This window comes from Ciconia boyciana, chromosome 7 (assembly GCF_034638445.1).
Source record: "Ciconia boyciana chromosome 7, ASM3463844v1, whole genome shotgun sequence".
NCBI classification, from domain to species: Eukaryota; Metazoa; Chordata; class Aves; order Ciconiiformes; family Ciconiidae; genus Ciconia; species Ciconia boyciana.
Window position 1 is genome coordinate 32,562,549 of NC_132940.1, and position 13,501 is coordinate 32,576,049.

The 13,501-nt window shown below is 44.3% G+C and overlaps 1 protein-coding gene across 1 annotated transcript in view; it reads right to left on the bottom strand.

The window, feature by feature from the left end:
• Nucleotides 1–13,501, bottom strand: part of TNN (tenascin N) — a 37,272-nt gene that overhangs the window by 22,404 nt on the left and 1,367 nt on the right. Inside the window, exons 2-5 of the mRNA XM_072866787.1 lie at nt 12,055–12,187; nt 3,490–3,633; nt 2,285–2,740; nt 916–1,278 (exon numbers count right to left, since the gene is read on the bottom strand). Of these exons, the coding sequence (XP_072722888.1) occupies nt 916–1,278; nt 2,285–2,696 (775 nt within the window). The 5' untranslated portion in view covers nt 2,697–2,740; nt 3,490–3,633; nt 12,055–12,187. The remainder of the gene's footprint in view (nt 1–915; nt 1,279–2,284; nt 2,741–3,489; nt 3,634–12,054; nt 12,188–13,501) is intronic.

A 13,501-nucleotide genomic window follows, 5' to 3' on the forward strand; every position in this document is an offset into this window, starting at 1 on the left:
CTCATAATCTTTTAAATAAAAGGTGAGTCTAAGCAGATAGGTCAGGCCTGAGAGGCGAGGGATGATCTGTAGCAGAAAAGACCTGCCAGTAAGGTCACTGCAAGCCCTCACTGAGCAATACCTGGTGCTCAGCGTGTGGCTGTTACCTACTTCTCCTTCCTGAGGAGCTGTGAAAGATCAGACTAAGCAGTGATGTACAGAGAAGGAAAGGCAGCTTCTAGGGTAAAAAGCTGAGTGCTGAAGCCTGGAGTATCAACTTGTGGCTGTAGGGAGACCATAGGTTTTTCAGAATAAGCACCAAGCCATCCAGCTTTAAGCAGAAACTGCTGGACATACACCTCAAGGTCAGCTCAGTCAGGTCTTCTCAGGCAAATCCTACTGCCTTGTAACAAAGTAAGATAAGGAAGAGTTTCCCAAAGATCTCACTGCAAAGGGAGGTTATTTAAAGGATTTATGCATCATTGTCTCACAGGTTTTATCAAATCCACTACCTTATCAGCAAGCAGTGCACACTGCAGCAAACATGATTTTACCTTCTGTTGTCTCATTTGTATGTCAAGAAACAGACTCTGGCTCCCTCTGTAATTACAGGCTCCGTACCCAGTTTTGCTCTCTCCTTCAGCTACACACAGGCTTGTGCTAGCGCTACCTTAAAGTGAATTTCCACCTTTCCCCAATTCAGAAATGTTTTCCAGGCAATTCTTGAAGACAAGGACCAGTCATCGATCCCTAGCCCAGCAGGAACTCAGAGAGGAACATGGTGAACTCAGAGAGGAACATGGTGAACTCAGAGAGGAACATGGTGACCCCAGGCTTGGCTTACCTACAATATTAGCCGAACACTTCTTGGACAGGTAAAGAGGGAAGCTTATAATAAAAGAACAGAGGGAGAAATAACTCACAAGCATGTCTTACCCTGGGAGCAGTCAAGGCCAAAGAAGCCATCGTGGCAGTAGCACTCTCCTGTGTCACAGAACCCACTGCCACTGCAGTCCCCAGGACATCGTTTCTCACTGCAATCCTCTCCGATGAACTCCTCGTAGCATTGGCAGACCCCTTTGGCTGTGTCACAGATGCCGTTGCCACTGCAGTTCTCAGGACAGAGCTGCTGGCTGCAGTCCTCACCAAAGTAAGGCTCATCACAGATACACTTTCCACCATCGCAGCGCCCATGGCTGCTGCAGTGGCTGGGGCAGGTGGGGCGGGAGCAGCCGCTGCCCTCCCAGCCCTCGGCACACTTACAGCTACAAGTCCCATGGCCACTGCAATGCGAGAGACCTGGCCAGAGCAGTACCAGGATGCACGACAATAAGTGTGACACACAGATGAGAGAAAAGAAAAAGAAGAAAAAATTAGGAACATAGCAATGGACAGGTAGTGCAAAGGCACGTTCAAGGTCATTAAAAGGAAAGCATAACTACCACTGGAAAATATGGGCTGAAAAAGACCGGAAAACATTATCTTGTCCATCTGCCCCTGGCCCCAGGAGGGACCAGCTCCACCCTTGCCTTTCCCAACACATTTGTCTGTAGTCAGCAGGAATGCAGATTCCATGACCACCCCCACACAGTCAATTAGAAAGCTTTTCACAGCCTCTAACCTGAATCTTCCTGGCTGTAATTTAAGCTCACCATTTCTCACCACAGTTATTATAAAGATGGAGAGCACATTATTCTCATCTGCTATACACCTGTATTTTTCATGTAAGCAAAGACTTAGCACTTTTCCTTGTCTCTATTCCCCAAACAACATCAGTTTGTCCAATCTTTTCTTAGAGGCCATGCTGTATAAACCTTCAATCACAGGCAGAGCCAGTGGCTGCCACAAAACATCATCATCATAAACTCTGCTCTTCTTTTAGGCAGTTATCAAGGAGGAAATAAAAACCCAAATTCTCAACAACTGCAAAATTCTGGAGGCAAAAACGAGAAAGGAAAAGTCAGCAACAAGAAGTGCTTCCCTTGTCTTCCACCCTCCCCCAGAAATTCCTCCATTAAATCCTCCCACCTATGTGAAACTCAGGAACTGTTCCCTTCCACTTCTGGGAGATGCCTGGGGAGATTTCCCCTGCGCTGGTTCCAGAAATTGTATGTACTACCACATTTTGGGACCTTCAGATTTCCTTTCACATCACAGAAACCAGAGAACTGTTCCATCTGTAGGGCTCAAGTATTTTGCTCAGAGAACCCCCAATAACCTCGCCAAATGGATTCCAGTCCCCAGATCTCTGCAGAAAATAGGCTGTATCTGGGATGTAAGAACAGATACTGCATTTGTTACTTACCTTGGCTTCCCCCACAGTGCTTCTGAGGGCTGCAGACTTCTCTCAGCTCTGCCACTTCTTTCTCAAGCTTCTCCATCCTTTCAAGCAGACCCTTAATTTGCGTCAAAGCTTCACAGTCCCCTTTGGGTGCGTGCACATGGATGTTGTGCCTAAAAATGATATTCTGCTCTTCATTTTCCTCGGCCTCCCCAAGATCTAGCTGCACCTCACTGTTGTCTTCATGCTGTAATGGATCTGCCTCCACTGTAATCTGGGAGGACGTGGGCAGGTCAATCTTGTAGGAGTGGCTGAAGGATATTCTTTGACCATCACTGGTGCAATTGTGAGATGCAGGTTGTTGAATGGCAGATGTCTGAAGAGCACAGCACAGCAATACCCCCATTGGGAAGGCAAGCCAGCTCTGTAAATCCATCTGGTAGGCTTTCAGAGGAAGCACTGACCCCTCAAACAGCACAGCTGCTTTCAAGAAGAAGAAAAATGTAAGAAGTGTGATCATAAAGCTGGTTTTCATGATTTCCTAAAGGACAAATTCTCTGGTTTGCCCTGATTTAATACTAGGTTGGTCTGTACCTGGAAAAGAATCACACTGGACGAGTTAGATACAAAAGAGCTTCTAGACCCCCCAACTAGGAGCTTTAAGTTTGCAACTTTCAAGTGAGATGTAGTATCATGATCCATTGCAATTATTAATTATGCCATAGCACTTCTCATTCTCCTGCAGTTACAATAAACACTGTATTAGTCTCCCAGCTATGATCTGGATTACTGATCATCTTTCTGGCCATGGTAATCTCCAGCACCTTGCATGGTTTTCAACTAGAAGCTTGATAACTGTACTGATGCTGCGTGCATGAAAAATTCAGAGAGCTGACATGGATCTTTCAGTACAAGAAGTTTGGGAGATAGTTTTGCTGACTTTACATGCATCACGACATGAGATATCTTTCCCAGGACAGCTGCATTTCAGGAATGGGTGGAAATTTTTTCAGGAAGGTGTTGAAGAGGATGCCAAGAGTCAGTTTCTACAGGGACTATAAGTGTAGAACACTTTCTCAAGGAGGGAGATCAGCTAAGACAAGTGGACTGCAGAACCTGACCAAGTGTCAGCCCCAGCCTTAGAGTCCCCATCTCTGCCTCTGCCCACTGGAGACAGAGGAGGGGAGCTGAGGACATCTGCTCTGTAGAGGCAGGACTGAGATCCTCACCTGGCTGCACATGCGTTGTTGATTACGTGTCACAAAACCCTCACTTTGAGTACAACTGTCCTGACAGAGAGCTGAACCAGCTGTCTTCAGCTTCAGGGTCTTGCGTTGATGATTTCTGACTTAGTCCACCACTTCAAAAAGGCCCTTTAGATTTAAATTATCAAGTTTTAGCCATGTGACTCAAATGATACATAAAATTAAACCCATCCTCTTCTTCTAATATAGCACATAGCCTACACTGTTGCCTGGATTGGGGAGAATTAAAACATTTCCTCCGTTTGAAACTAATGTTTTGGCATTTTGTGTGCCTGAACACTGGCTTCACTTGAGGGATTTCAAGTTTATTTTGCATTGATTCAGTTATCTGATTTGTTATCTCAGCATTGGCAAGGTTCACTTAGAAGCTACTAGAGCAGATATATTAACACATGGAGTGAGAGGACTTGTTGTAAACCCATACTTTTATTTCAAAAATATTCCTTCTTTCCTACCCTGCAGACATAAATAGGAAGAGCTTGTTTTCAGGCTAATTAAGTCTCAGAACTAAGACTTAAAAATAATAAATTTGTACTGTTTAATTGCATTGACACTTATAGGTCAAAACTGAAGTCCAAACATTTAAAGTCTTCAGGTAGTCTTTAACAGAAACAAGACTGTTTGCTGTAAAATTTTTATGCTGTCAACCAAGCAAAAATTTTGGACTTAAGAAATGAACACCTCATAGGCAAGAATAACAGGAAGGAAGAAGCTGAACAAACACGGGTGGAAGGATAAAATGTAAAGTTAGAAACCTAAATTTATCAGTTGGCTTATTCAACGTTACGAACTGAATTTTGGCATTAATGGTAGATGTCAATCTGTACAGGAGGTGATATATACTTGGTTAAATACTTAGAATTTCATATCACAGGATGCAAATACAAAATGCCACCATATGTGACTTACTAAGCAGTCATGTTATTCATTGCACAAGCAGAAGAAAAAAAACATGATTTAAGTGCTAAATTAGGTAATGTGATAACTAGAAACCATTTGGCCAATATGTATCCATAGTAACAGCACATCTGAACCCAGATTAATAGTGCTGCCCCAGATAATACTCTTTGAAGTAACAGAGGACTCCACTCCTGAAGAATCATACTAAGTTTTGAGCTCCTCTATTTCCATTATAATCACATTTCTGAAAGTCATACAGTCCTGGGTTATGATGAAAATTAACTGTTTCTGTGAAACAACATTATACGTCCTAAATGTCTCCCAAAACTTTAGAAGTATCCCTACCATTAGATTCATGGCCTACCATTGGCAGCACAGCTACAGGAAGGTGTCCTTCATGCTCAGAAGCATGAGGCTTTGGTTACTAAAAGCCAAAACAAAATCACACCACCATCGGAAATACATATTATACATGATTATACCTATATGACAGGCCACTCTAGTGCTAGCTCATCTCTCTTCAAGCAAAATCATCACTGACATCAAGCAAAATAGGGTACGGATTTCAAGATTCAGTCTACAATTCTTTATCTCATATGAATTAAATAAAATAAGGGCGTTATCTCTAATGTTCATTCCCAAGCAGTAATTTGTTTGGTTTGGGGGTTTTTTTCATCCATTCAGCACTGATCTACTACATTTAACTTGCAGTAAGAGAAAAGGAGGCAGGGAAAGTATGTTGCTCTGTGGAGGAAGGACTTCTTCTCTATCTCTGTCTCCTGAGATTTTGCAGATGCCTGTTTGTGACCAAAGATGCAGCTTTCCCACCCAGTCCCAGATGCTATTCTGTTTCCCAAGACTCCTCTCCCTCAAAGGGCTGCAGAAACTAACTACACCTTTCTTTTTCTGCTGTGCAGCCTTCTGAAACAAACCAAGTCATAAGGGATTGCTTCAAAGCTCTGAACAAATTTAATGTCTAAATTCTACAGATTCTCACCATAGTCCTCTGCAGGAAACCCCAGAAGCTTTCATAGAATCATAGAACAGTTTGGGTTGGAAGGGACCTCTAAAGGTCATCTCGTCCAACCCCCCTGCAGTGAGCAGGGACATCTTCAACTAGATCAGGTTGCTCAGAGCCCCGTCCAACCTGGTCTTGAATGTTTCCAGGGATGGGGCATCTGCCACCTCTCTGGGCAACCTGTTCCAGTGTTTCACCACCCTCATCGTAAAAAATTTCTTCCTTATATCTAGTCTAAAATTAGTTTAAAACCCTTTTAGTTTAAAACCATTACCCCTTGCCCTATTGCAACAGGCCCTCCTAAAAACTTTGTCCCCATCTTTCTTATAAGCCCCCTTTAAGTAGTGAAAGGCTGCAATAAGGTCTCTCTGGAGCCTTCTCTTCTCCAGGTTGAACAACCCCAACTCTCTCAGCCTTTCTTCAGAGGAGAGGTGTTCCATCCCTCTGATCATTTTTGTGGCCCTCCTCTGGACCCGCTCCAACAGGTCCATGTCTTGTGCTAGGGACCCCAGAGCTGGACACAGTACTCCAGGTGGGGTCTCACCAGACCAGAGTAGAGGGGCAGAATCACCTCCATCAACTTGCTGGCCGTACTTGATGCAGCCCAGGGTACAGTTGGCTTTCTGGGCTGCAAGCAAACATTGTCGGCTCATGTCCAGCTTTTCATCCACCAGTACCCCCAAGTCCTTCTCTGCAGGTCTGCTCTCAATCCCTTCATCCCCCGGTCTGTATTGATACCATGAGTTGCCCCGAACCAGAGGTGCAGGACTCTGCACTGGGCCTTGTTCAACCTCATGAGGTTCACATGGGCCCACTTCTTGAGCTTGTCCAGGTCCCTCTGGAATGCATCCCATCCCTCAGGTGCGTCAACTGCACCACTCAGCTTGGTGTCATCTGCAAACTTGCTGAGGGTGCACTTGATCCCACTATGTCATTGATGAAGATATTAAACAGTAGTAGTCCCAATGTGGACCCCTGAGGGACACCACTTGTCACCAATCTCCATCTGGACATTGAGCCATTGACCACTACCCTCTGGATGCAACCATCCAACTAATTCCTCATCCACCAAACACTCCACCCATTAAATCCGTATCTCTCCAATTTAGAGAGAAGGATGTTGTGGGGGACCATGTCAAAGGCCTTACAGAAGTCCAGATAGGCAACATCTGTAGCTCTTCCCTTGTCTACTGATGTAGTCACTCCATCATAGAAGACCATCAGGTTGGTCAGGCAGGACTTGCCCTTGGTGAGGCCATGACGGCTGTCTCGAATCACCTCCCTGTCCTCCATGTACCTTCACATAGCTTCTAGGAGGATCTGTTCCATGATCTTCCCAGGCACAGGGGTGAAGCTGACAGGTCGGTAGTTCCCAGGGTCCTCCTTCTACCCTTTTTAAAAATGGGTGCAATGTTTCCCTTTTTCCAGTCACCAGGAACTTCACCCGATTGCCATGACTTTTCAAATATCATGGAGAGTGGCTTGGCAACTACATCAGCCAATTCCCTCAGGACTCTGGGATGCATCTTGGCAGGTCCCATCGACTTATGTATGTTCAGGTCCCTCAGGTGGTCACGAACTTGATCTTCTCTTACAGTGGGAGGGACTTTGCTCCCCCAGTCCCCATCTCGCAGTCCATCCACTTGAGAGGTTTGGGAAGAGAGGTTTGGGAAGAGAGGTTGCCAGTGAAGACTGAGGCAAAGAAGTTGTTGAGTACCTCAGCCTTCTCCTCGTCCGTTGTTACCAGTTTGTCAGTCTCGCTCATCAGGGGGGATACGCTTTCTTTGACCTTCCTTTTCTGGCTGACATACCTGTAGAAGCCCTTCTTATTATTCTTTGCATCCCTTGCCAAGTTCAGCTCCAGCTGTGCCTTGGCCTTCCTGACCCCATCCCTACACAAGTGGGCAGCGTCCCTATACTCTTCCCAGGACACCTGTCACTGCTTCCACTGCCTGTGCATTTCCTTCTTGCCCTTTAGTTTGACCAGCAGGTCTTGACTCATCCATGCCAGTCTCTTGCCATCCTTTCCTGATTTCTTACACCTGGGTATTGAGAGCTCTTGCACTCTATGCAAAGTGTCCTTAAAGATCTGCCAGCCCTGTTCTGCTCCCTTGTCCCTGAGGGCAGTTTCCCAGGGGGTCCTATTGACTAACTCCCTGAACAGCTGGAATTTTGCTTTCCTAAAATTCAGGGTCCTGACTTTACTCTTTGCCTGACCCATATCCCTCAGGACTGCAAACTCCACCAGTGCTTGATTGCTGCAGCCCAGGCTGCCTCCAATCTTGATGTCACTGATTAGCTCACTTGCGTTGGTGACCAACAGGTCCAGTATCGCATCCCCTGTGGTAGGACTGTCTATTACCTGTCTTAAGAAGTTATCCTCAATGCATTCCAGGAGTCTCCTGGATTGCCTACAGCTTGCTGTGGTACTTTTCCAGCAGATGTCAGGGTGGTTGAAGTCCCCCAGCAAGACGAGCCTGCGAGCACGATGCCTCCTGTAGCTGGAGTAAGAAGGCTTCATCAATAGGCTCCCCTTGATCGGGTGGCCTGTAGTAGACACCAACCACAAGGTTCCCTTTGTTGCCTCGGTCTCTAATTCTTACCCATAAGCTTTCAACCTACTCTTCAGAGACAGCTCTTCACACTCTATCCATTTCTTGATGTAGAGGGCAACCCCTCCGCCCCTCCTTCCTTGCCTGTCCCTTCTGAACAGCCTGCAGACATCGATAGCTGCACTCCAGTCGTAGGATTTGTTCCACCAAGTTTCAGTAATGGCAACTAGGTTGTAGCTTTCTAGCAGCACAGTGGCTTCCAACTCCTCCTGTTTGTTGCCCATGCTGCATGCATTAGTGTAGAGGCACTTCAGCTGGGCTGTTGGCCATGTCAATTTCTTAGGGGAACACCCTTTAATTCCTTTGAGGTATTTCACTGATGTTTCCCTGTTGGCTCCTATTACCCTCAGGAGCCCCTGGCTTATCTCCATAAGACTTCAAGTGTGCTGCAGTGTAGGCAGCACGTCTCAGAGCAACAGGCTGAGGGTCCTCGCTAGCACCCCGTCCCTCTAACCTTGGCGTGTCATCCCACAGCCTGTCATGGGCAAGGCTGATATTATCCCCCTCCCCCCTCAAGTCTAGTTTAAAGCTCTGTCAACGAGCCCATCACCTTGTAAGCAAAGACCCTCTTCCCCCTTTGAGAAAGGTGAATCCCATCTGACACCAGCAAGCCTGGTGCCATGTAGGTCATCCCGTATCGATGGCTTTGTTTTGCGGGGTTTACTTCCAACCCCCTCGAGATGAGGCCCCCAAACCAACCCCCCCCGCCACACACACAGACACACACAAAATCCCTTCTCTCAGCACCAAGTGCTGAATAGCATTCTGTTGTAACATGATGTCATTACTAATTAAGGCTTCATGGGAACCACAAATTGATCTCAGATTTTCCTGGGCCTGGAGATCATTCAGGAGGAAAAACCCCTGAACATAAGCATTACTGTCAAGCATAATGAAAGAGGAGGACAGCTTTTTTGGCTTCCCCATCATGTAATAAAGAGATTTTCCCCTGCTGTTAAAAAGAGTGGGTTTAACTGATTCTTCGTGGAGAGTATCACGTCATAACATATAGCTAGCAATAACAGCAGATTAGGGAAATGACTAATTTAGGAAAGAATGCCTAAGTCAGATCTACTAGGCATAGAATATTCTCCTAAGGAAAGGGATGGAAGAAGCCCTGCTCACATCTTTTCAACCTTTGCAGAGGAAAGCATGGGATGGTCAAAGCTGGAGAGAACCTACAGTAGCTATGTGAAAGACTCCAATGATCTAACTCTGTAAGTTTTTTTCCATCCTACAGGTCAGTGCTTGAAGATTTGGGGTATAGGCCTTTGCAGTATTATCTTCTGCTAGCGCCCAGTCAGCCATAGGAGATGCACGACTGGAAGTTGCTTCTATCAAGGCAAGATCTGATAAAGACATGGATGTAGATACTTAGCAGGGTGCCACCCAGGCAATGTGGAGATGGGACTGAGGAGAGAAAGGAGGACTTGTAGTCACAGGAAAAAGGAAATGCAGGTCTAGGACAGCTCCAGGGTTGCAGGAGAGGGAGAGAGAAAGTTATAAGATCAAAGATTGAGAAATGGGGCAGAGTAGAATATGTACATATCCAAGCAGAAAGAGTTATACAATACAAGACTATAAGCAACACACATTAAAGTTGAAGAAAAACAGCCAGAAAAAAAGGAGATGCAGTGAAAGGAGCCATGGGCTGAGACCTGTGCTTTCTAAGTACCGAGGGACAGTACATTGTGCGATTTTTTGAGCATGGCATTTTGCATGCTAGGGCTAGAACAGAAGCCGCCAAGTTGTACCACAGTACTAGAGGCATGAGAGCTGGCAGTTTCCTAACTGCCAAGTTAGAAAATTGGCATGTTTAACCATCCTAAAGACAAGGGGCTTTCCTGAGGAACACAAGAGGAATAACAAGTAGTAGAAGACATGTCAGAAAGTCCTTAGCAAGTTTACAGAAGTGCTGCCAATATCCAAACAGCCATCACTTACTTGAATAACTCTCGAGAAGAGCAGCAACAGACCTGTCTGACCAACACTAGGAAGGTGGCATTTAGGCTCAGGAGACACAAGCATTACCAGTGATGGATATTTATCATGCGCTCTGCCGTCAAATGGATGTTGACTGTAGAATGCCATACTGTTTAAAGCATGGAGATGACAATGTGGGAGCAGGGGAGTGCGTAGCATCAGCCTCTACTGAGAGAAGCAAATGCATCTGCTGAGGTTGTGCTGGTTTTGGCTGGGATAGAGTTAATTTTCTAACTACTATACTAGCTACTATAAAGAAAACTAACTCTATCCCAACCAAAACCAGCACAGAGGCACGTGGCAAAGCTGTGTTCTTAGATACAGAAGATGATGTAGCAGCACAGAAGTCGATAAACCAGCTCATCTAAGTTGGAATACAGTCGCGCTCCTTATTGCTAAAAAAGTGTTGCAAGATGTAAAGAATGACACAAGTCACTAACACCAAAGAGCAGAACTGAGTCATAGGGGCTACTATTTTTTGTTAGCAGCCTGACAAAAATGAAGGGAGGGTCAAAACATGCCAAAATTATGATACTACTACTCAGTTGCTAAGAAGTCTAGCCCATTTTCCTTCTGCTTTATGTATTTTTCTCAGTGAAGCATTCAGCTGAGACAAGGTACTAATTTTACAGACTTTCCATAAGTATAATTTAGTTTAACCAATTGGATTATTTGTCTTTATTTTCTGTGGTGAAACTATTTTACTGTTCCAGACCTCATCTGCTTTAGAAAGCTCTCCATCAGACTTCCTCTTCTCTGGTATTGGTCATAGAAATCATTTGATGCAACTGCTGTAATAACCTAGCCAGCATTCTGTTTTCAATATTATGCAATCTTTATGCAATTAATGGTTGCAATTAATGCAATCAATGACTGCCAACAAAAAAAATGCAACCATTAATTTAGCAAGATTGTTTCTTTTGCAATATCTACCTTTTTTTACTTCCAGACTGAATGAACCTTACCTAACACTACAGAAGTTTGGGATGATTTGCAATAATGAATAGAAAAACAGAATTATAATCAGCCAGGTAGATACTGTGCTTCTAGAGTCATCCTTATATTTACCTTTTCTTTCATGCTAATTCTTCTGCAATGTCTGATAAGCAAGGTGTATTAACTGTTCATACGTGAATGAGAGACTGCTTCCGAAATCCTATATGCTCATTAGAAAATGCAAAGAGGCTTAATAGCATTTGCACATTTGCTAGTTAATATGAATATGCATTTTGTAACAAATGGCCTAGCTCCCTTCTGTTAAATCATTAGCTGCCAGTTTAAGTCAGTCAGTCTTTCCTGAAGCAAATCCTTGTTCTGTTGCCTGCACAGCTCAAAAATTTTGTAACTCCTGTATTTGATCAATTTTACTTATCCAATGAATGACATTTTTATTATAAATAGTATAATCAATAAAGTACTTTTATTGTGGAAATAGTGATATATTTCATTTTATGTGGTAAAGAACTTCTACTGGCTTCCACCACTGAGTCTGTGAAAAGGTGCACTAGAAGGCATAGGAAGAACTTTTGGATGAGAAAATATTCAAAAATTATCGAGTGTTTGTTGCAATTATAGGATGTAAGTGTGATCGAATTCCAGCATGATCTCATGACAAAAGGAAGGGCTTTTAAAACAACTACCGTCACACAGAAATCAGAGCCTAAAATGGAAATTACTAGGAACAAGCATTCTAAAATAATTACCTTCTAGGTTAAACCCTAGCTCCATTAAAGCCAAAGGCAAAACTCCCATTTACTTCAGCAGATACGTGGTTTTATGTGGTTGGAGGAGACAAACAGGGAAAGCTTAAGCCCTTCAAAATGGAGTGACATTAAATACTACTATACATTTTGCAATAATAATACATGCCCATAATACAGAATTATTGATGTTTGTGTAAGGCTTTCAAAGCCTTGGAGGGCATCTGCTATAGGAAGTCAGAGAAAAATTGGTTGGGTTTTTCATTCAGAACAAACAACGGGAATCTCAAAGGAAATAAAAATAATTTTCTCTTACCTTTCAAGTACTTTCAGCTGTCTGGTTCAGAGCCCTTCAGATACAGCCACCATTTGCAAAGATAATTTGAGCAAGCTGAAAGGTCACCAAATCCTCTCCTCTTCCCAGTCCAGCTGCAAACCAGCACCAGCCCCTGTGGTGAATTTAAGTCCCCATGGAACAGATGAAAGGAACCAATAGAGACCTCGGGGTGTTTCCCTCCCACAAACTGCCTAAGGAGCATGCTGGGTTTGGGAGCAATTCCACCACTTGGTATCAGTCTTGCACACCAGCAGGAAGAACCATTTCCTATTCATTTTATGCTCCACTTCTAGTCAAAAGCCAGAAAGCCTTTCCAGCCCTGTAAATCTAGCAGCAAACATCTCAGAATTATCGCCAAGACCCACGTATTGACAAGCACCTTTGAAGTATTAATGATGTGAAATTCAGGTGGAGTAATACAGAAAGTGAAAATAAAACACCTTATAAGACCAGCAGTAATTAAACACAACACTGCAGCACAATACTTAAAAAAACCCTCAAGAACTTAAAAGAAAGCAAATTATGTGTTGTAGGCATTGTTAAGGTACCCACACGATCATTTTAACCATGTACATTATTGAGCCTAGTTTTTAGCTAACAAACTGCCTCAGATTCTGACCAGTTGTTTTGCTTTACTGCAACCAGAAGCTGTGCTGAGGGAGCTGAAGACAGCAGCAGCCTAAGGGCTATCAACTTGCATCATTAGCCCTTGCTAATCTCAGTTGCTACAACAGCGTGGTGAAGTCAAATACAGCATGCGTACTGCACCAAACCCTGCAAACACCACTAACTTGCACTGGGGCTCCACACTTTCTCACTTAGTTTGTTTTTTTTAAAGCTGTAAGCACCAAACACACTGTCCTGAGCAACGCTGTTACAGAAAGGGAAAGATGGTGCTGCAAAGCAATACGCGTGGTCCCACCTCCACAGCTGGGAAAGTGCTGATTACACAGGTGATGCTATTGAGCAAGGGAGGGATTCAGTCCTGGCCCAAGAAATAGTTCTCCTTCCCACACTCACCAGTTCCTCACTCATCTGGACCATCTAACAGACACAGAGAGACCAAGGGGAAGCTGAACAAAATATTGAAGAAACAAATGCATCTCTAACATCCAAATCCCCTTTGATCACATCTGGCTCCCTACTTTATTTGCTCTGCTGATATCCTACAGATTGCTTTTACCAGCTGGAAAGCTGCAAAAATAGCAAGTTATAGACAATAACATCAGGGAACAGAGCTTGAAATTCTCTCCCTGCAAACACCCAAAACCTACTTCCAAGCCAGTCGTGCATCAACACACCACATCATGGGGAAGCACAGTGGCAAACAGCCTGAGTTTTGAAGACTGGATGCTCACAGGAGGGTTGCACCACAGGCTTTGCAGACTGAGCCCTTTCTGATGCTGCAGTTTCCCTCCATAGACAG